The sequence below is a fragment of the Pteronotus mesoamericanus genome, unplaced genomic scaffold (genome assembly GCF_021234165.1).
Source record: "Pteronotus mesoamericanus isolate MK-2021 breed Mesoamerican mustached bat unplaced genomic scaffold, CSHL_Meso_final contig_50, whole genome shotgun sequence".
In the NCBI taxonomy this organism is placed as follows: domain Eukaryota; kingdom Metazoa; phylum Chordata; class Mammalia; order Chiroptera; family Mormoopidae; genus Pteronotus; species Pteronotus mesoamericanus.
In genome coordinates this window covers 24,410,938-24,431,444 of record NW_026555186.1, presented here as the reverse complement: position 1 = coordinate 24,431,444, position 20,507 = coordinate 24,410,938, and the positions used below count along the sequence as shown (strand labels likewise).

The following is a 20,507-nucleotide window of genomic DNA, read 5'->3' as shown; positions in this document are numbered from 1 at the left end:
CGTTCTATTTTTTAATTACAAGAGCAACATTTATTGTTTTAATTTTTTAGCTTATGAAAGGGATGCCTGATAAATATTTTATTTCCAATAATTTTGTAAGAATTTCTTACGGTGATACATACAAGAGAAAAAAATCACAATTCCTCTACAATAACCACAACTATTAACCCATTGGATATCTTTTTCTTTTTTCCAAGGCTAAGGCGCTTTATTTGGGTCTCTGTTTACAGATGTGGGTGTAAGTTGGGGGAAATGAGGAGATGTTGGTCAAAGGGTACAAGCTTACAGTTAGAAGATGATTAGCCCTGGCTGGTGTGGCTCAGTGAATTGCGTGCTGGCCTGTGAATCAAAGGGTTGCTGGTTTGATTCCCAGTTGAGGGCGCATGGCTGGGTTGTTTCTCTCTCTCTCTTCCCCTCTCTAAAAATAAATAAATAAAATCTTAAAAAAAAAAAAGATGATTAAGTTTTGGAGATTTAACACACAGCATTGTGATTATAGTAACAATACTGTATTATATACTTCAAAGTTGCTGAGAGACTAGGTCTCAAATGTTTTCACCATAAAAAAGAAAGAATTATGACATAACAGAGACATTAGCTAATGTCATGGTGGTCAATTCAAAACGTACACCTTAAACTTATACAACATTATATATCAATTACATCTCAATAAAAGAAGAATCTATAATGAGATAAATCTAAAATAAGATTTATTTGAATAAAATACAACCAACTGTTAAAAAAATAAAAGCGTGAATACGCTTTTCTAATTTTTCTAGCATTTTGGTTGACGAAGAAATGCAGAGACATATTCCAAACGAGAGTTGGGCCTCCAGGACCATTGTAGAAAAAATGTTCACATAGAGTGGAAAGCGGACTAGATGATGTCTTTCTGAACCCTTGCAAGGCCAATATTTTCAGATTCTTTTTAGAGTATGCCAGTCACTTTAATTATAATATTTAAAACAGTAGATTCCATGTTATAATATTAAGGTAAAAAAAAAATTTTGCAGTATAAGAATACTTCCAAAAACACTGAAAAACATATTTCACCTAAAATTGGTTATTTAAATGATATATCAAAGACAAAAACAAATAATGCCGACATAGAATTCTTCTTAGATCATGGTGAGATTCTTCTCAAGCTGCAGAACAGTTTCCTTAAGAGCAGAATCCTCTGCCCAATTGACTTTACTCCCCAAAATGAGGTTCTGTAATACAAAAAAATTTTTTTCAAATTAAAGTTATAGACATTTTAAAAACTTAACAAGCTTTCAAAACACCCTCTTTCGCTGATCTTATGAAATAATTACCAAACTAAATGTGAACATTTACTCTGTGATTGTGAAAAAAAAAGCGATACATTATTATATATGCTCATTTCCACTTTCAGTAAGGCTTCAGGCTTGATCCCCATAATTCTAGGGAAGGGTTACAATGCTAACGCTTTTCTATGCTTCATCAGTTTTTGTGGGTGGTTTTTCCCATGAAAGGTGCTTTTAGTGGTATCCTAGATTAAAGAAAAAAGATTGCAGTTGGTTCAGAGTTCACTTTGTACCTCCATAGTGAACAATTTGAGCCTAAGTAATATGTCTTATTTTTAAAAAGAGGTAAAACAAGAGCTTAATTCTCAGCTCTTGCCAAGTCTCAAGACCCTGAAAAAAGATGAAGAGCATTTCTGTGGTAGACATTGGAGGAATAATTAGGGTCATAATTAATGAAAATTCTGGTCATTATGCACTGAAAAACGATAGCTGAATGATACTGAGTTATTAATTGAAATATTGTTAAAACCCATTTTGGAATATAATGATATATTATTACACATAAAAAATAAAACTTTGGCCTAAATAAGACTCATTCTTGTTATAAGTTAATAAAAAGGCCAGTGTATACAAATTCAGTCCAATTTGAAAAGGCAGATGAAAGTAAGTATTCACACATGACTGAACCCCTGAAGACTGATCCTCCATTAGGAACAAAGAGAGCTCCCAACTTAGCCAAACCTATATTCTGTTTAACAAAGTAATGAGTTCATTAATTCAATGTTAACACTAGTTTAGAGAATGTAAATAAAAATTTAAAAATGTAGAATAATGCCGTCTCCCCCTTATTTCCCCAGCTGCACTTGCTCTGGAGCATTCCCAGCACCTGCCCCTTCCCCCTCTTTTCCCTACCAGGTGCATGACCTTTGTCTTTTCTCTCCTAAGCTCCAGCTCCTCTTTTGCTTCTGTAACTTATTTCTTGAGCCCATGCACCCCAGTTGGCTCACCTTTTCTACCCCTGTGACTTTCTAAATAAACTCTCTTATAATAATAATAATAAAAAAAGAAATGCAGACTAACAGAAGTCTCAAAGTGGTAGAAAGGAGTATGTGCCAAAGCAAATGAAAATGATTCTTTACTCATCACGCAATCCTCTTCTTAAGGTTAGCCTAGGGGATTTGACGACTTCTAACTGAAAAACCCACTCCTACTAAAAAGTAGGTGTAAGACCTGTAGAAGAATTTCTTATGGTGATACAGAAGGCCTCATATTCTACAAGGATATGCTTTACACATAATAGGCATTTCTTTTACATATAATAGTTTTTTAACTGTGCATCTTCATAATTGGAAACTGGCAATTTAAATATTTCAACAGTTCCAGAGACATTTTATAATTCACAAAGCGCTTTTAAAAAAACTCCAGAATAAAGAAAAGGACACTTAAAATTTAAAAATTTAAAACTTGATTATAACTACCAACATTTATTGAGAATTTACTTGGACCAGACACTATGCTAAGGAGATTAACATGAATTTTCTTTGATAGTTGTCGCAACCACTCTTTTTAAACAAGGACACGGACACTTAGGAAAGTTAATAATTTGCTCAAGGTCAGCAACTTTTAAGTAGCAGCCAGGATCTTAACTCTAGATTCCCATCATTCCCATCAATGTTTTCACCAAACTCCCAGCTTGGAATCTAATGCTCTCCGCCATTGTACCATTCTGCCTCCACAGGGCTGCTAAAAGTCATTCCATTTATAAATGCCATAATGAAAAATCAATACCATAAACATTAAATATACATGAATTCCAGATATATATAAACAGACCAATTTTCAGCACTGGATTATTTTGTCAAGATCAAAGACTAACTGTAATTCTGAAAGTAATAAAATCAACCATTTTTAGTAATAAAAAAAGTTCTTTACCTCCCTTCCTTATTTATATACACATTACCTGGAACACGTGTTGAATAACTGTAGTAATTTGTATCTCCATCTGTAGCCTTTGTTTCAAGGCCTTTATCTTGTCTGAATTTTCCATACTGTCCAAATCATCTTTCTGTTTGTTCTTTTCAGTCTGTATTTCTGAAAACTTATGTTCTGAAGATCGTTTTAATTCTGTAAGGTTAAAAATAAAACAATATACTATATATATAGCAATTCCTACATACAAGAATCTTAAAAAAGTATGGTTATTTCAGTCAAGAGAAAATATTTTTAAAGATTTTATTTATTTATTTTTAGAGAGAAGGGAAGGGAGGGAGAAAGAGAGGGAGAGAAACATCAATGTGTGGTTGCCTCTCACGTAACCCCTGCTGGGGACCTGGCCCTCAACTCAGGCGTGTGCTCTGACTAGGAATCCAACCTGCGACCTTTTGGTTTGCAGGATGACACTCCGCCCACTAAGCCATACGAATCAGGGAAAGAGAAAATTTTTAACAAGGAGTATTTCAGGTTGCAGTTCTATTTTTATCTAAATATGACTTCCCTGGTACAAAATACCAATATCTGAATTTTACACTTAGCTATGCAAATGTTCATGGTTTGTATATATGACAATGATAACTGTTCACAAATGTTTGAAGTGACATAGTGTCAAAGAGGACCTACTCTGGGCACCAAAATAGGCAGGAGTTATATGTAAGCAAACAGTTTTACCTTTTTATTTATAAAATGACATATTACCAAGATGAATATTCAGCAAAAAGTAAGGTTCCCTTCTCAGGATATAAACATCAACCATTTTTTACAGTTCCTGTAATGTTCTAAGAATTACACTATTTGAACACATAAATGGGTATGTCATAGGAGCTTGGTTCGTTGACATTAATGTATCAAAAGTAAGTTAGAATGCAATGAAAAATATTATATATTCAAAGGATAATTATATCAGACAATCACGACTATTTCTGACCCTGACATGACTTACAATGAGTTAAATCTGTATATTTAAAAATAGTAATTCATGCTGTTAAATGAAAAAAGCAATTTACAACACAATAAAATGATGCCAATTTTATTATAAAAAACAGGCATTGAAGATTATCTCTTGATGGTAAAATAGAAATTTCAACTTTTCCTACATATACTTTTCTCTTTCCAAATTTTCTACAGAGAATGTGTACTACTTTTGAAATAAACATTTCAATAATTTCAATGCAAAAAGCCACCTCATGTTCATTAAGTTAAAAGGCTGTAGGGCCATTTGTATTAACTGATCATATAAAAATTATGTATATATAAATATGTCTAACTGTGGTCACACAGAAAGGACGCATGCCTTTCACATTACACTTTTCTGTATTATTTGATTTCCCCTCACTGAGAATGTACTCATTTCGTGATTTAATGTTCTAAAACAACAAAAATGTATCAAGCAAAATACATTTTATATACTACTTTTTAAATTGTCATGCCTAAAATTGTAAGAAAATTTGAAAATCAAGAAATTTCTCAGTAGCTGAGAGATGTGGCCCTATCAATCTCCATATGAACTGAAAATATACTATACAAAACCCCTCCCAAAACTGTTCTACATACCAAATCTCTTCTTTTTAATATCAAGCAGTTTTTCCTCCAAATCCCAAGATTCCTGTTATTAGAAATAAAAAGATTAAGGCACATCACCTAAGCATAAACATGTAATACTTAAATAACTGAATTTCATCTTAGTTCATATTTTCTTAAACTCCAGGTTTTAATTACTTCCTTTCTATACAACATGAGAGGAGAGAGTAGCATAAATTACAAGTAGATACTTAGCAACATTAATGAAAAATAAGAGTTATGAAAAAGAGAGAAAAGCCCTGGCCAGATGGCTCAATTGGTTGGAGCATCATCCCATACATCAAAAGGTTGTAGGTTTGATCCCTGGTCAGGGCACACACCTACATTACGGGTTCAGTCCTAGGGCACATGCAGGAGGAGGCAACCAACGGATGTTTCCCTCTCTCTGTCTCCCCTCTCTCTAAAATCAGTAAATATATCCTCGGATGAAGATTTAAAAAGAGAGAGAGAAAGCTTAAGGATAGTGAATTCCAACCATACCAATCCCTTTGGACAATCCCATTTAATCATATATAATATAGTTACCAGCAAGAAGGTGTTACTGAAATCATTGAGAATGCATAAGCAGCCTAATGTGCAAAGTTACCTGCTGTGATTTCATTATTATTTTATTTAGCTTTAATATGTGTTTCATGTTATCCATGAGCTCACTGAAAAGGAATAAAAAATGTTAACCTTAGTTAAAAGTAATGCCTCATTAATGAAGGAATCAATTAGTAATATATACTTTCATTAAATTAACTGTACACTTCAATAGAAAATCATCATTTAACAAAACAAATCTTTAAAAGTTTGATGTAAATTAAATTTCTGTTTAAAAGTAGAGATGTTATTTCCCTAGAGAAATTTTTGGTCATGGACAATGAAAAATATCCAATTCAAGCATGTAAGAACATTTTTTAAAAAATCTCATATTTAGAGAGAAAAAACTCTAACAATTTGCTAATAAGTTGCTTTTTTAAAAAATACTTTATTTTTTATGGCAATTTTAGGTTCACAGCAAAATTAAGCAGAATGTAAGTCAATGTACCCTCTGCCCCTACACACACACAGACCCCCGGCTATCAACATCCGCTACCAGAGGTCCATATGTTATAAATGATAAATCTTTATTTAACACATCGTAATCACCCAAAGTCCATAGTTTATGTTAGAATTCACCCTTGTTGTTGCACTTTCTATGGGTGTGACAAATGTATAATGACATGAATCCCCTACTACAGTATCATATAGAGTAGTTTCACTGAATAAGCTGCTTTTTATCTCCACTCCTCTGAAAAATATTTGAGTGCCTACCACATACCAAGAACTGTGCTAGGCATAGTACCTGTTTTCAAAGAGGAAAGAAGTTAGTGAGGGAAAAAAGTAAATCCACAACCATAGTGTTGTTTCATTACAACCAGTATTGGACATGAACCATTCTAAAAGTTGTGCCAAGTGGAGCAAGGGACACCCTTGAACCTTAAAAGACATGAAGTAACGACCTAAGTCAAGTAGTCTGCAATGGCTGGAGCCAAAGGGTGTGAAACAGGACTGGGCAAAAACAGTGCTCCTATTTCAAAGTGCCACAGTCCCTTGGGAGGGCTGCTAAAGCGGGCTGCCAGCTGCCCTCTCCGCCACCCTCCTCCCCCATACCTTGGTTTTTAGATTCAGAGTCAGTAGGTTTGGGATGGGACCAGCAATGTGGTCACTGTGATAATACGAATTATTCTGATATTGTAGAAGGAGAATAGTGGGGAGGCCGAAGAGGGGGCATCTATACAGACATGGAAGAGCTGAACTCATTTTCCACTGGTTACAGTTGTAAAGTTTATGATGAACCTGTCCCATACCTCTTTGACTCAGGAATGTTTTAAACTCTCATTTGGTGGAGGAGCAATAATGGTAAGCTCAAATTCAGATTTCAGGATTTATGTAACTCTGGATTTATATGGAATATGGGGAGAATGTGTATGACTCTGAACCACCATATAGGAGACGCGCCCAGCTCCGTCTTAGCATTTTTCTACTGCTCATGGGAGGGGATTTTTATATCACAAGACTTTTAGAGCCGTGGGAGATGAAACCACAGGTAAGTCTCCTGAGGCCAGACATTTAGAACCAGATTGTAGGGGACCTTGACTGCCAGAGTCTTTATTTTATATTCCTTGACAGATTGTTTAATGTATACAAGCTCATTTCTGCCAATGAAAAATAGTTTACTTTCTATCATTGGGTTGTTGTTGATTAAATGAAATAGCAACTGTTCCTGGTTTTCAGTGAATAACCTCCAAAATTAACTTTCAAACCTTCCTTCAAAATTTTCAGACTATCTGGTTAAAACCTAAATTGCTTCTTAGTATTGCAATATAAACAAAATGCCAGTGGGACTATAAAGTTGGGATGTTGAGCAAGGCCCACAAAACTTCCATCCCTTTTCTTATTCCCCTGATAAAAGTGATTGGCGGGGACAGTTAATTTTTTTTTTAAAAAAATCAAGAAACTAAAGTCATTGTGCATATCCCCCTTCTTATTCCCATCCTTAAACAAATCGAGAAAAAAAAAAAAGTACCTATTCTGAACGTTACTTTCCTCCAAGTATTTTCTAAGGGCTGACGAAAGTTGCATCCTATCAGAGGAAAAAAGCTGGTGTTATAAAACACGGATAACATTTACGGTACACTGAAAAGAAAATTTTAAAATATGACAAGTGAAAGATTGATTTCTGTTTAAATATAACATAAGCATGGCATAAGTAGGTTTTAAAGCAGTATTGTATGGGAAATATTTGATAAGTCAGTCACAGAAATATGAACTAACACCAAGATGGACGGCGCTGTTGCACATGGTCGTGCACGGCCAGGGTGAGACTCAGCCCGAGCTCTGTTTTCCAAGCCATCCAGCTCGGTGCCTGCAGGAAGCAACAAGCATGAAGACGCGACGATCAACAAGGCCTGAAAGGGAAAGAATGAGGGAATACAAACCCACACTTAACTGTAAACTTTGAAATAAGTCTATTACAAATAAGCTCCATAAATCACTGTTAAATTCACATAGCTAATAAATAAGTAATAATAAAAAGTCAATCAATTCAGGAATATCAGAGCCCTTCCTTTTGGTCACATACAAGAAAATTCCAGTTTTAGAAATTTAGAAAATTTAGAAGTTTTAGAAAATTTAGAAGTTTTTAATACCCCTGAAATCACCTTAAAAAATATGATCTATATAATGGGCCAGTATATGACCTGAGGGGAAAGGCTCACTGTTAGAAGCAATTAAAAGCACTTTAGCTCTGCCTAATCTGGCTTAGTTGGTTGGGTGGGTGTTCTGCAAAGCAAAAGGTGGCCAGTTTGGTTCCCAGTCAGGGCACAAGACTAGGCTGCCAGTTCGGTGGCCCAGTTGGGGTGAGTATAAGAGGCAACTGATCAATGTTTGTCTCTCACATTGATGTTTCTCCGCTCCTTTTTCCTCCACTCTAAAAATAAATAAATAAAATCTTTAAAAAAAGATAGTAAAAAGCTCTTTAACTATTTTTCATTTAAATGTATGAAGAAATTCATCTGGGAAGGCCAGGAATACAGGAAAGCAGTTTTTAAAACTCAGTAACTGAATTGAGATAATTAATTCAGATCACAAAGTCTATAAGAGACTATCTTTATCTTATTAATAACTGTATACCAACACCTACCATGAAGCTTAAAACATAGCAAGCATTTGAATATTTGTTGAATAAATTTTAAACTACAGATGCAAAATCCAATATAAAATATACTTTAAACTCGATGACAATTCTTTTACACAATTAACAGTTACTGGAATATACAAATCCACACAATCCTTTCAATGAATGGGGTTTAACTTCATATTTCTATTGTCTTGATTGACACTTCCTTATGAACCCTATATCATGTAGCTTCTTTAAGTGACTGAGGTAACTTTTTTCTCAGGATTCAAAATTTGTGTGACTATTTTGCTTGATTCATTTAGACTAAAATATTTTTTCTACCTCGAGCCATACCCATTTTGCATTCCATTCACAATGCTTACTCATGAAATGTAATAATTACCTGTCTAATGCAAGCTTTTTCATTTCAAAAGCCATTTTCACGTCTTCAATTTCATTTTCCAGGTCTTCAATTTTACTATCAAAGAAGTATGAATAAAAGATTTTCAGCAATATCAGGACAAGTCACTATTGGAATAAATGTATAAAGTAAACCTATTGGAATAAATGTGTAAAGTAAACCTTTGAAAAAAGTAAAATGCATCTATCTAAATAGAGTATTCTATAGGCTCACCACACCAATGTACTTACAGATTTGGTAAACTGATGCCACCTGAGATACTTTGATAAATACCTTATTAAGGGCGAATGCCAAAAGTGCTAATAGGATAATGTACATTTAACTCTATATCCCATATCAACAAGTTCTCAATACATGCATGACAAATTACTTGGGAAATCAAAAGGAAAAACAAGAAGGACAATGTTATAAGACAGATATTGTTATTAAATCTTAGTAAAAATCACAAATAAAATTTAAAATATGACATACGTTTCAATTTGTTTTTCTGGAATGATTTCTTCTGGAGTTTTTTCTTCATCTGCAAAAAATACATTTGTTATTTAATTTTTTTATTTATTGATTTTAGAGAGAGAGAGATAGACAAACATTGATTTGTTGTTCCACTTTTTTATGCACTCACTGGTTTATTCTTGTATGTACTCTGGCTGGGGATTGAACCCACAACCTTGATATATAAGGAGGATGCTCCAACCAACTGAGCTAGCTGGCCGGGGTAATTTTTTGAAGCTAGCAATGTTTTAGAACAGTGCTATCCAGAAATATAATGTAAGCCACAAATATAAACCAAATATGTAATTTTATTTTGTAGTTTCCACATTACTAAAGAAACAAGTCAAAATATTTTTAATATAGCTTATTTAACCCAATAGGTCCAAAACAGTATCATTTCAACATGAAATCAATTTAAAGTTACTAATGAAATATTTCACAATCTTTTCTTCTGTGTGTATTTTAGATTTATAGCCCTTCTCAATGAAGACTAATCACATAACAAATGTTTAACAGTCAGAGCTAGCGGCTACTATATTGGAGAGAATAGCTTTAGAATTATATATATAAAAAAAGAAGGGAGGAAAAGATGAACAAGATCAACATAAAAAATTGACTGTATGTTTATAAAAACTGGACATTAAAATTTAATACCATGTACATGTGCATTAAAAACATACTTAAGAATCAATTTAACAAAATATGTGTATGACCTCTACATTGAACGCTACCAAATATTTTAATGGAAAGACATATCATGTACATGTATTGAGAGTGCCAGCATTGCTAATGTAAAAATTCCCCTATATTGATCTGAAGATCCTAATCAAATCCCATTTAGAATTCTATCAATTTATACAAATTGTTTTACAGAAAAAAAAAGAGCTGATTTTAAAATGCATATAGAAATGCAAGGACCTCGAATAGTCAAAACCACTTTTTAAAAAGATTTTATTTATTTGTAGAGAGAGGGGAAGGGAGGGAGAAAGAAGGGGAGAGAAACATCATTGTGTGGTTGCTTCTCACATTCGCCCCACACTGGGGACCTGGCTGGAAAGCCAGGCATATGCTCTGATTGAGAATTGAACCAGCAACCCTTTGGTTTGCAGGCTGGTACTCAATCCACGGAGCCACACCAGCCAGGGCTCAAAACCATCTGGACAAAGAACAAAATCAGGGGACTTACAGTAGCTGATATCAAGATTTACTGTATAGCTACAGTAATCAAGAGAGTGTGGTACTATTGTAAGCACAGGCAAATGCCTCAAGGGAATACAGGAAAGCGTCCAGAAAGAGACCCACACATAAACAATGGAGACAAGAAAGTCTGCTCAGCAAATAGTGGGGAAAAATTGGATTTCCATATGGAAAAAAATGAAACTTGATCCTTAGCTCACACCATACAGAAAAATTAACTTGAAAATCAGACTTGAATGTAAAACCTAAAACCACAAAACTTCTGGAACAAAACAGTTAGGAGAAAATCTTTGTGACCATGAGGTAGTCACAGATTTCTTAGATAAAAACTCAAACTCAGAGGGTCTAACAATCTAATGAAAAAATGGGCCAAGATTTGAACGGACACGTCATAAAAGGAGATTCATATATACATTGCCAATAAGCACATGAAAAGATAGTTAGCATGATTAGTTAGTAGGTAAATATAAATTAAAGCCACATGAGATACCACTATGTACTTATTAGAACGGCTAAAATTGAAAAAGGTTGTCAGTACCAAGTTTTGAAGAGGATATGGAGTAACTGGAAATCTCATACGCTGCTGAGGGGAATGTACCATAACACTATAATTGCCTTAGCTGTTTGGCAGTTTCTTAAGAAGTTAAACATGTGACCTGCTACTTCACTTTCAGGTATTTAATCAAGAGAAATGAAAACAAATGTCCACAAAAAACAGAAGTACAAATGACAAATGTCCATAGCAGGTTTACTCAAAATGAGAGAAACTGCAAACAACTGAACTGTCCATCAGCAGGTGAATGGATAAACAAATAGTGGTACAGTCATCATGGGACATGCTCCATAATAAAAAGAAATGAATGACTGAAACAAACAACATGGATGAATCATAAAAATACTATGCTGTGTAAAAGTAGCCAGACACATTGGGAATGACTACTAACAGGTCCTAGGTTTCTTTTTAGGGAGGTAGGAATTAGTAGTAATACATTGTTTATATATATGTAGTATTTTTAAAAAAGATTTTATTTATTTATTTTTAGAGAGGGGTAGGGCGGGAGAATAAGAGAAACATCAATGTGTGGTTGCCTCTCACATGCCCCCTACTGGGGACCTGGCCCATAACCCAGACACGTTCCCTAGACTGGGGACTGGCACTCAATCCACTGAGCCGCACCAGCCAGTGCAACATTGTGAACATATTAAAAACTACCGAAATATACATTTTAAAATGAATTTTATGTTATGTGCATTCTCAGTGAAAAGAAAGGTTTCTGACACAAAAAATACATACCATACAATTCCATTTACATCAAATTCTAGAAAAATGCTATTCAATACCACTTTCTGTGATGATGGAAATGTTAAATATCTGTGCTGTCTAATATGGTAGCCACTAGACTTGTTACTACAGCAACTAAAGAACTGGATTTTAAATTGTATTTGATTTTAATTAATTTAATTTGAAAATGCCACACGTAACTAGTACCTACTGAATCGGACAGCACAACTCTTGAAGACAAACCTGCAGTAACAGAAATCAAATTGGTGGTTGCTGGGGGTTAGTGTAGGAAGTGCTGCAAAATGGCTCAAATGAGGTATAACAAATATTCTATATTTTGATATACATTTGTCAAAATTCATCAAATTGTACCCTTAAAATGGATGCACTTATTAAAAAATGCTTCAAGCAATAAAACCTCAGTAATATATTTTTAAATGGTAAAATAATCCCTTTTAGATAAATATCTTCTTTCAAAGACTACAACCTAACTTCTCATGGTCTGCTTTAAATCTGACTTCTCCTTTACTTGTAGAAATTCAACAGTGCAACTACTAAATCTACTCAAGTTTTCAGATGTCACAATGCCTTAAAAATGAAATTATTATAGGGAAAACCAGGACTGACCGTATGAGAAGGGACACTCTCTTATCACTTGATTTGAGCTCTTACATCTTCCTCTCAGAGGAGCCGTCTCGATCACCCTACCCAAAATCGCCCCCGCTGTCACGGCACCATTATTCCTTCCTCACACTCACCGCACTTCATGGCTATCTTGCATGTTTCTTTGCTTACCTGTTTGGCTACAGAGAATTTAAGATTCATGAGGGCCAAGTCTGTCTGGTTCAAAACTGTATCTCCATGCCTCACTCGGCAGCAGGGACACAACGGACACTTAAAAGGAGTGAAATGAATGCAGGGATACCTACAGAGATACTCAGTGGTCCAAACTTTGAATAGTTTTTTTTCTCTACACCCTGTCCTCTAAGATAGATTATCCTTTCCGATTAGGTGGGCTCTCATGCAAAAGCATTAGTATGTTTCTAAGGTAAACACCATAGGTATAATTCAAAAAGCATGAGGTCTGGAAATAAGGGGACCATTAGCTCTGTAAGGGGATGGATAGTGACCTATGGGCCATCTTTGAGGTAAGTGTTATTGCTATAATGGAAGGGTCATGGCTTTGGAGGCAAGAAGGCCTGGTTTATATCCTAGTTCTGTAATTTATTAGTTGTAGTAAGAAGAAAAAAAGTTAGGGGCCCATGTTTTTAGATAAGGTTTCTTCGTTGTTATTTGTTTTTTGCATAAAAAGACTTTAGAAACCTCAGAATATCCAAAGGAAAACATAGCAGAATTGCTGCAGATCTATGGCCTTGAAATAAAACTTCAGCAAAATCTGAAAATTACCTAAGTTCAAACACAGATTCAGCTGAAATGACTCAGATGTCTATGATCTTTATTTCAATAGTATTGAATCACAGTTCTTGATTCAACCTAACATATTATTTGATTTTATTCTTTAAACCTATTTCATAGAGAAAAAATGGTTCACCAAACCTACCTTCATGACCCAAGGAGTTATGAGTCAGGTGGCAATAGGTGGTTACAACTTTAGGAGGACTAAACCCATTATTTTACTACTCTCTCGGTCCCAGAGACTTCTGGATTAACAGTTTTAAAAGATACATGAAAACTTTTTGTGTTTAGAATAAAAAATTGTCACTCATGTCTTGAGGCTAATCTCCCTTTTGCCTCTCATTCCTATTATCCAGCACTTCTCAAAGTGTAGTTCTCAGGTCACCTGCTTCATAATTATGTGATCTGCTAATTCAGCCTTCGAGTTGATGATAGCAAGTTCTATGATTCCTTAAGTCCTCTGGGGTTTCTCAACTCTCTGACCAATAGAACTTAATTGCCTTGCATTGTTATTTGGTTGTTTTATATACATTTCCTGAATCCCTAACTAGTTCCGGAGGGCCCAGGCAAGCCTGCTTTTAGCCTTCTTACATAGTATATAAGATAGCATTATGCTGCCACTCCTATTCCCTAAGTACGTAACTTTTTTGTAAAGTGACTTTTTTTGTAAAGTTGACTTTCTTTTCCCTAGAGTACTGTTACTCATCAAACTCACAAAACTTTATTTGAAAATACAAATATGCCCTGACCAGTGTGGCTGAGTTGGTTGGGGGTCATCCCACAGAGCCAAAGGTCCTTGGTTCAATTCCCAGGGCGGGGCACATGCCTGGTTTACTGGTTTTGTCCCGGGTCAGGGCTTCAACAGAAGCAGCCGATGTTTCTCTCCCTCTCTTTCTCCCTACCTTTCCCTCTCTAAAAATAAATAAGTAAAATCTTTAAACGCCCCCCCGAAAACCCGCAAATACTTACTTGCATCAACCATTGATTTATATTCCAAGAGTTGTTGTTTTGTCTGTGCTCTCAGCCTGAAAACGGATAAAAAGAGAAAGTAATATATTTATTGAGGTTTTACTAATTAGTGTAAGATAAATAACTCATTTTTTGGAAGCTAACACAACAAAATAAGTATAAAGAAACTCAGCATTAAAGTCTTCTGATTTTGCCTCATTTTATTTAAAATGGGCATAAGCAACTTTAAGGCCTCAGAGGAAGACAAACAAATAGAATACAGTAGAAAACAGGATTTAGAAGGAAGAGTTAAAAATTTGATTTTTGAATGTATTCTTTTTGCTTTAGTTTTTTATTGAATTATTGAGTTGATATCGGTTAATAAAATTAAACAGGTTTCAGGCATACAATTCTATAATACATCACCTGTATATTTAAATTTTTTCTTTTTAATTGAACTTATTGGGGTGGCATTGGTTAATAATTATACATATTTAAATTTATTCATAATGGGCCACAGTGAAGTGGGGTTTAATGAGAAATGCTCCGCAAAAAACTACATCAGAATGGGAAAGTCTGCAAACACTGATGAGTTACAACCAGACTGTAAAATGCTCAGGAGATCCAGAAAAATAACAAAGATATTAATTCCTGGATAGATTAGTAATTCATAGTTTCTTAGCTGTCCTATGATTCTACTTAATTCAAAATCATACATAAGTAGAAAAGCTATGGCTAAATGATAATTAGTTAAGTTGTACTTGTGTTTAACACTGACATGGTAGTTTCATAAAATTGAAACTGTTGCTTTGTGACTTTGAGACCTTTTTAAGAAGCTAAGAAGCTAAGAGTCCTGGTTAGCACGGCTCAGTGGATTGAGCGCTGGCCTACAAAATGAAAGGTTGCTGGTTGGATTCCCTGTCAGGGCACATACCTGGGTTGAGGTCCAGATCCCCAGTTGGGGTGTGCAAGAGGCAACTGAATCACTGTATCTCTCACACATTATACTTCTCTCCCTCTTTCTCTCTCCTTTCCCATCTCTCTAAAAATAAATAAAATTTAAAAAAAAAAAAAAAAAGCTAAGACACATTAGACAAATTTCTAAAGTTCCATGGCACAGTTTCTTGTTTCAAAATTCCAAATGAAGAGAACAATTTGTTAGATGTTAATTATGCTAGCATTTTATAAGACATACTGAAAGTTTAGTTCCCTTATATCTTTAATGTTTTAGTATTTTATATTGCAAGTAGGAGGGAACTTTTATTTATTTATATGTTAATTTATTTATTATTTTTTAATTCTTACCAGAGGACATTCTTATTGATTTTTGAGAGACAGGAAGGGAGCGAGAAAAACATTGGAGAAACATTGATGAGTTGCTCTTCTATGTGCCCCAACCAGAGACCTAACCGCCACCTGGGCATGCCCTGACCAGAATCCAACCGACGGCCTTTCAGTTTACGAGCTCAGCTCCAACCGACTGATCCACACCGGCCAGGTCACGAGGGAATTTTTAAAGGGAGCTTGTGAGCTTTATTAGCCAAAGCCCTTCAAAGCAGTGGTGAACTTGGAAAACATTTACAGTGCTTATTTTTTAAAAATCCCCTTGTTATGATTTAGAACAATCTGCAAACTTTTTTTGTAAAGGACCAAAGAGCAAATATTTTAGGCTTTGTGAGTCATATGGTCTGTGTTGCAATTAATCAATTCATTCCTTGTAGCAGGAAAGCTGTATTAAGTAAAATAAGATTTTACTTAAGGACAATGAAATTTGAATTTCATATAATTTTCACGTGTTATTAAATATTCTTCTTGTAAATTTCCCCCCAACCCTTAAAGAAATAAAAACTATTCTTAGGTTGAGGGGTTCACACAGAAACAGGCAGTAATGTGGACTTGATCGTGGTTTGCCCACTGTTTTTTTGAAGATTTATGTCCCTTCTCATCAAATCTTCCCCTAGTAACTGCTTAGTGGAAAGGTATGAAAATCACCCTGTTGGTAGAAAATATAACATAAAAATATACAAAAAACTTCTGGATTGAAAAGGGCTGTAGCTCTAAAACAAAGGGGCGGGGCAACCTCTTCCAGTAGCTCAGGGCTTGGCTGCACTCCACAGCCCGCTCGAAAATCGCGGCCCCAAGCGGGTAAAGGGATAAGAAAGGGAAGGGTAAATTAACAGCTGCGAAGGCTCTAAGGGCACTACGCTGAACGCTTGCCCCAATAAAGTGGTCTCTATTAACCACTTTAGCAACCTTGATAGGAGGGTGTCATTTTTCCCTCCTCTTCTTTTCGAAGACAAAGAACGGGGCTTAAGGAGCTTAATCGAATGGTGCAGTGACACAGCCATTCAGGGACCGAATCTGAATTAGAAACATTCTGGCCATTCAGCGCGAAAGGCGGAGCTCTTTGGACACAGAGCACAGCGGGATGGAGGGAACAACCTGAGCAGCAGGGTCAGTTGGTCCTCGGGATGAGCCTGGGCGCGGGCGCCAGGCTGCGGTCCGCCTTCCTCTCTGGAGTCTGCGGGCGCAGCGGCAGCTTGCTTTTCCAGTTGTTTTTCCATCCTGGTTCCCACAAAGAGCTACTGCGTAGGACCGAAGGATGCTCTCAGAATAGGACGCCTTTCCCGCCACCAAATTGAAGTCCAAAAGGCGCCAGAGAGCCGGCGCGTCCGGTCCTGCCTCTTCCTCCCTGCGGGCCCGCCCCTTCCGTCTTGATCTTGGGTGGCCACAGTTGCCGTTGCTCCTTTTATCCTGGCTCTGCTAGTTTGAAATCGATACAAATCACTAGTACAAGAAGTTTGAAGGACTTTAATTAAGCCCCAGCTCTTCCGAGTGCTGCGCTAGAGGCTGGGCTATAGAGGTTTGGGACACTCCCCGGCGCTGTCGGGAACCGCAGCCTGGATGGTAAAACCCCGACAAAATGCTTATTCAGCCATGGGGTTGGGACATGGAACCTGCGGGACAACCGGGGGTGAGGGGGGTGGGGGGGGTGAGGGTGTGTGTGTGTGTCCGTCCTTTGGCACTCCCTTTCCGTGTGCGTGTGTTTTCATCTGCGTTGGCACTGCCTTTCTGCGGCCTTGGAAAACCGTAGACTGGGAAAGAGAAATATTACAGGGTTAAGAAGACTTTGATCTGAGCTCATAAGGTCCAGACACCGCGTTTGGCTGAGAAACAAGTGGCCCAAGTTCAAAGACACCACGCCCCGGCGAGGAAGGACAGATACTTGAACTTGACATCCAGCGCGAAACTCTCGTATCAGTAAAATTCGAACTCGTAACAGAAGAATTAGGTGCCCCCAAGTGTCAGGTTGGTGATTCGACAGCTTACAATTAAGCTTTCCTAGCTGGCCAGTGAGCGGGTAATAGAGGAAACGCAGGACCTATACCTGCCTGGTTGAGCTATAGTTTTTTCATTAGGGACGGCGGTGTAAGGGACACTGTCCTTGTGGCACAAGCCCAGCAGCACGGATCTCTTTTAACCTTTCCATAGCTATTTCCCAAGTTATACTTGCTCACATGGCTCCCCTTTCTTCTTTTTTTTTTTTTAAAGATTCCATCCACTCATGTTTAGACAAAGGGAGGAGAGGGAAAGAAACATCAATGTGTGATTGCCTCACATGCGTCCCCAAATGGGGACCTGACCCACAACCCAGGCATGACTGGGAATGGAACCCTGACCCTTCGATTAGGAGGTCTGCATTCAATCCACTGAGCCATACCAGCCAGGGCGCTTTCTCTCCTTTATTAAATACAGCTCCAGGTAAGATTCAAAAGTCACTATAGGATGTAAATAATGACGTTAGGTTCGAAGCTCTTATCTCCAAATTCCTGAAAGAACATTTTGTTTCCTTTTATTTTTTGTTTTATACAAAGTGATCCTGCTCTTTTTCTACTTTAGCCAAGATGTCTTACAAAATCAGTCTCATCCTTTTAAGCAATTGGCTATCATGTCCACTGGCCAAATTTGGGACAAAGACAATGTAGTAGTTCACCAGTCTGAGCATTCATCAAAATCACTGGTTAAAACAGATTAGGTGCCTAAGTCACTGAGTTGCATTTCTAACAAGTTCCAGGTGATACAGATATTGCTGGTTGGGGACAGTACTTTTAAGAACCACTGCATTAATGGGTTTTAACAATTTCTTTTAAGAAAATTTCAGGTTAAACAGAAGTGCACTTCAGTCTTCTCTGGCTTAGGAACACCAGAAAGCACTTCAATAATACATTTGGGGGCCGCTTTAGATGGCAAAATTACAAAAATAAGATAAAAATTTAAAAAAAGTTACAAACCTAATCTCCAATGCAATTAAAAATCACCAACAAAAAGATCTCTGACCAAAAAAATAGTATTTTTTAATCCTCTCCTGAGGACATGTTTATTGATTTTAGAGATGAAGGGAGGGGTGCAGGAGGGGAGGAGGAGGGAAGAGAGACATACATAGATCTTTTACCTCCCATACTTACCCCAACCAGGGATTGAACCCCCAACCTAAATATGTGCCTTGGAGGATGCTCACCAAGGTTGTATGAGAATCCTCCCATACAAACTTGGTGTATCGGAAGATTCTCCAACCAAGCCACCTGGCCAGGGCCTGACACATTCTAAAAAGAAACTACTCAGAAAATGAGCACTTAACTAACCCCCAGACCAAAAAGGACCACAAAAGAAATGATAACCAGAAACTGATGAAAAGGAGTACTTCAGAAACAAGCTTTCTCAGAGGAAAAAGTAAAGGCTTTTATTATTAAAATACATTAAGTATTTAGGTTAAATTAGAAAATAGCCAATAGAAAAACAGATGGTGAGAATTAACATCAAAACTAAAACTATAAAACAAAGATGGTAGAAATGATAACACCAAACATTGATTCTTTCAAAACACCAATAAAGAACAACGTCCTGGCCAAGTCTGATTAGAAAACCAAAGCATTTAATATCAGGAATGAGAAAGAAAACACAAAACCATAATATAGAAAAGATTAATTTTATCATGCACTTCTATGGTTGTAAAAATCTAGGATGGATAATAAAAATGGAAAAAAGATCCATAATAGACCAAAATACCATGGTCAAATAACTTTTAGTTTTCAATGAACAAATAAGGACTTCAAATTATAAAGACCTGAAGGTGAAAATCTCTTTAATCTACCTTTGAGCTGGTAAAGTAAAACCCCAAAGTTGGCAGCAACAAAAATGGAACCAATTACCCAAGTGAGATGCCAAATTTTTTAAATGAAACAGCTTAAATCTATATATCATGAGCAAGAATTCATTCCACTTTTGGAAATCTCTAACATGGATTATTACATCAAATAGAGAAAAACCCTAATGATACAAGTCGAAAAAGTAAATGAAATTCTATAGCTTTGCCTATAATTCTAAGAGAATAAAAAATTCTACCTATTATCAGTGATTATTTTGGAGATTATTATACAATAAATACCATAAACACTGAGAAATAAATTTTTTGGATTTAAGGCCTAGAAAATGCCACTAAGAACAAATCAAGAAAATTGATATCAGCTGGGTAAGAAAATACACTTAGCAATAAAAAATAAAGTAGAAATTAGGTTCCACTCATAATAGTGGCAGAAAACTTAAACGCAGTAATACATTTGAGTTGGAGGGGTGGCAAAAGGGGAAAAACTGGGACAACTGTAATAGCCAAAACAATAATTTAAATCCCCCCCCAAATAATTTGGCAACCCGTCATGCAACACATGTTCATGGGGAACCTGGTGCTAAGCCATTTGTAGTCGAACAAATCCCCCAAAACTTGACAGGGAAAGTGTAGCAATTATGTAATTAAATCCTAACATTGTATTTAAGGATATGCAAGAAGACTTGATAAAAACACTTCTGAGTAGGAACAATGTCAGTCCGTTTCAACATAGGACATAATGTACCATAATGTACAAAACAATTTTAAAGTTCCTACGTGTTTGAAAATTGCCCCCACATATTTGAAAAATAGTGGTGGGCTCATCTTACCAGAGAATGTAGTTTTACATTGTTAGCCCAGAAAAAAACAAGTAGACCAGGGAGCAATAGACGGACATTGGTATTTCAGTTCAGCTGGACAAGGTGATTTTAATCATATGGTACTGCCACAAATAGGCACCCATCTGGAAGAATCTGACCTTATGCCACAGCAATTAGAAGTCTAATAAGACAAATTTTTAGTTTTTAAAGATATTTATGGTTTTGGGATACCTTACCAATGAAAATCCAAAAGCAACTGCAGAAAAAAAAAAAGATTTGATAATA

The 20,507-nt window shown here is 36.1% G+C and overlaps 1 protein-coding gene across 1 annotated transcript; it reads right to left on the bottom strand.

Moving 5' to 3' along the window:
• Positions 1-1,002: 1,002 nt before the first annotated feature.
• On the bottom strand, positions 1,003-16,888 carry CENPH (centromere protein H). The gene is made up of 9 exons (XM_054578238.1): positions 16,680-16,888; positions 14,259-14,314; positions 9,374-9,422; positions 8,885-8,959; positions 7,390-7,446; positions 5,425-5,488; positions 4,812-4,863; positions 3,226-3,389; positions 1,003-1,211 (listed from the first exon to the last, which is right to left on the bottom strand). The coding sequence occupies exons 1-9, from the start codon at positions 16,799-16,801 to the stop codon at positions 1,119-1,121; spliced, it is 732 nt and encodes a 243-aa protein (XP_054434213.1). The 5' UTR covers positions 16,802-16,888; the 3' UTR covers positions 1,003-1,118.
• Between the last annotated feature and the right edge of the window lie 3,619 nt (positions 16,889-20,507).